We start from the raw sequence: 2300 nt of genomic DNA on the forward strand, positions 1-2300 counted from the left end.
GGGCGGCGGCGGGGAATCGAGGCGGCGAGCATGGGAGAATAGGGTTTTGGTGGGAGGGGTTGAGGGTGAGGGGTGCGACATAAGAATAGGGGAATGGGGAAGGGTCGCGACGCTCCGAGGCAGGGTCGCTTCATAATACCAGCGGGGAAAGAGGGGTATGATGAGGTGCTCGCAGGAGAGGAGCGCCGCGCCGCCCTGCACTGAGAAGCGGCGAGGCGCCTGTTACTTTGACCCGGCGCGCGCGCCCCCGGCGGCGCTGCCGCCGGCGCGCATACGTGGTTTGGGCCGCGCGGTGCGGCGGCCGCATCCCTCCCCGAAACGCAGCCCCGTTCCCGCTCTCGTTCGGCGCCCGCGTCCCCGTTTCTCATCCCCTCGTAACAGACCCAAGCTCTCTGGCACCCGCCTCGCAGACGGCCCTGGTCGAGATCTGCCCCGCGCGGCCGGTGGTGGTGGAGGAGTTTTCAGAGCTGCGGGGCCTCGGGCGCGTCGCGCTGCGCGACGGCGGGCACACGCTCGCGGTGGGGATCATCACGCGCGTGCTTGAAGAAAAGTGACGCCCGAGGCAGGCGCCGCGGCGGGGGCGGCCACTGCGGCGGCGGCGGCGGCGCCAGGCGGCGCCCAAGTGCGCGCGAGCTCGGCGCGCGGCGCTGGGGGGTGCGCTGCTGACGTGCGCGCGGTTTGCGGGCGCCTTGGGCCGTGCCGGCCTACTTTGCAGCGTGCTGCGAGCACGGATGAGGGTGTGTAAATGATATGGCTCTGGGTTGCTGCAGGACGGGGGCGGGGAGCTGGGGGCCATGTCGGAGAGTCAGACTCTCAGACCGCTCAGCATGACTGATTGGGTTGGGTGTGCAAGCAGTGAGCATCCTCGGGATGGTCTAGCTCGCAAGGATGCCGTGCCCCTATGCTAAACCCACTGCACGCCTATGACAAGAATTTTTCGAGACGTATATGCCTATCCAAACGCCAGGCCGCCTGGAACTGGCATACGGGCTGCACACGATCAGACGTGTCACGCCTACACATTGGAGCACCCCCGGATCAGCCTCGCCCCTCGTTAATACACCGATCTGATCTATTCTCGCTCTGCGGATCCCACCGGCTCACGAGAAAGGGAGTCACCCGGTGCGACGGAGGAGAGTCGGAAGCAGTCGGGGGACAAGGCAGTTGATTCCCAACTGCGCTGCACGGACTTGCATTTCTTCCCGTTTGCTCAAGACTTCTAGCTTGCCATGGCGCTGCGTAAAAGCAACGTCACGTTTTGTTTTGAGCTCTCCTCGCCACACGCCGCGCATCATTTGTGTTGAAACCTTTAGAAGACGTGTTCTCACCTGTTAGCATAGCCCGGACACTGAACGCTGAGAGATCCGCATCATAGGCGCTGCACGCTCACATGAACAACTGGGTCGAGTCCTACCTGGACGCGCTGGTGAGTTGATGTTTTTCAATTGTGTGCGTTGGAAGACAGGGTCACGTGCAGGGGGTGCCGTGGGTGGCCTCCCCGCCCATGTTGCTACACACCAGGTGACCCAGCACGCCCAGCACGAGCATGTGGGCGCGCCCCGCCACTTGCGGCGGGCGTTTCAACCTCCGGACACTTTCATGGTTTCCTTGTATGCCTGAAGTGTCTTTGTCACAGGGCGCATGTGCCTAATTTGTCCTCTGCGCCCCGTTGTTTCCCTCCCAGCTCTCCGCCGGCCTTTCGACGGAGGCGGCGCGCAAGGCGGCGGAGTCGGAGCATGGCGCCCCAGATGACGTGGACGGCGACTCAAACGTTGCAGCCAAGTACTTCACCCAGCAGATCCTTGCGATGGACGAGGGTGCGTGCCGCGCGGCGCACGCGCCCCGCCTTGACCCCACAGCGCCACCCCCGTCAGCGCTCCCACACATGTTCACGGCCCCGTTGCGTCCCGGCCCCGCGCGCGCACGCCAGCTATGCGGGCGACGGCCTGCCATGTCGGCCTATTCGCCGCCGATGCGAAAGCCGCTGTTTGGCAGGCGCCCGGCGCTGGCAACGGCGCGTCGTGGCTGTGCCCCCTGGGCTGCCCCCGAACAGATCTTTCCAGACCCCATGGGATATGAGAATCTGCCCCCACAACGCCGAAACGCCCCGCCTGCGCACTCCCCGCCCCGCGGCGTCTGCCCGCACCGCAGAGAACATCCAGCAGGCCTGGATGAAGGTGCGATCGGCTGCGGTGCTTCGGGCGCCTGCGGGCTGCAGCTGCTCACCGAAACCCCGCAGTGCGCCCGGCGTGCGAGCGGCTCAGGTCTCACGCCCCCTTTTGACCCCCCGGCCCCCGCTC

The 2300-nt window shown here is 65.9% G+C and overlaps 1 protein-coding gene across 1 annotated transcript; it reads left to right on the plus strand.

Moving 5' to 3' along the window:
- Positions 1-1390: 1390 nt before the first annotated feature.
- On the plus strand, positions 1391-2079 carry MNEG_16423 (hypothetical protein; the record flags this gene model as incomplete). The annotated part of the gene is made up of 3 exons (XM_014035107.1): positions 1391-1426; positions 1685-1817; positions 2054-2079. The coding sequence occupies 3 exons, from the start codon at positions 1391-1393 to the stop codon at positions 2077-2079; spliced, it is 195 nt and encodes a 64-aa protein (XP_013890561.1).
- Positions 2080-2300: the final 221 nt, after the last annotated feature.

The sequence above is a fragment of the Monoraphidium neglectum genome (genome assembly GCF_000611645.1).
Source record: "Monoraphidium neglectum strain SAG 48.87 unplaced genomic scaffold scaffold06351, whole genome shotgun sequence".
NCBI lineage: Eukaryota > Viridiplantae > Chlorophyta > Chlorophyceae > Sphaeropleales > Selenastraceae > Monoraphidium > Monoraphidium neglectum.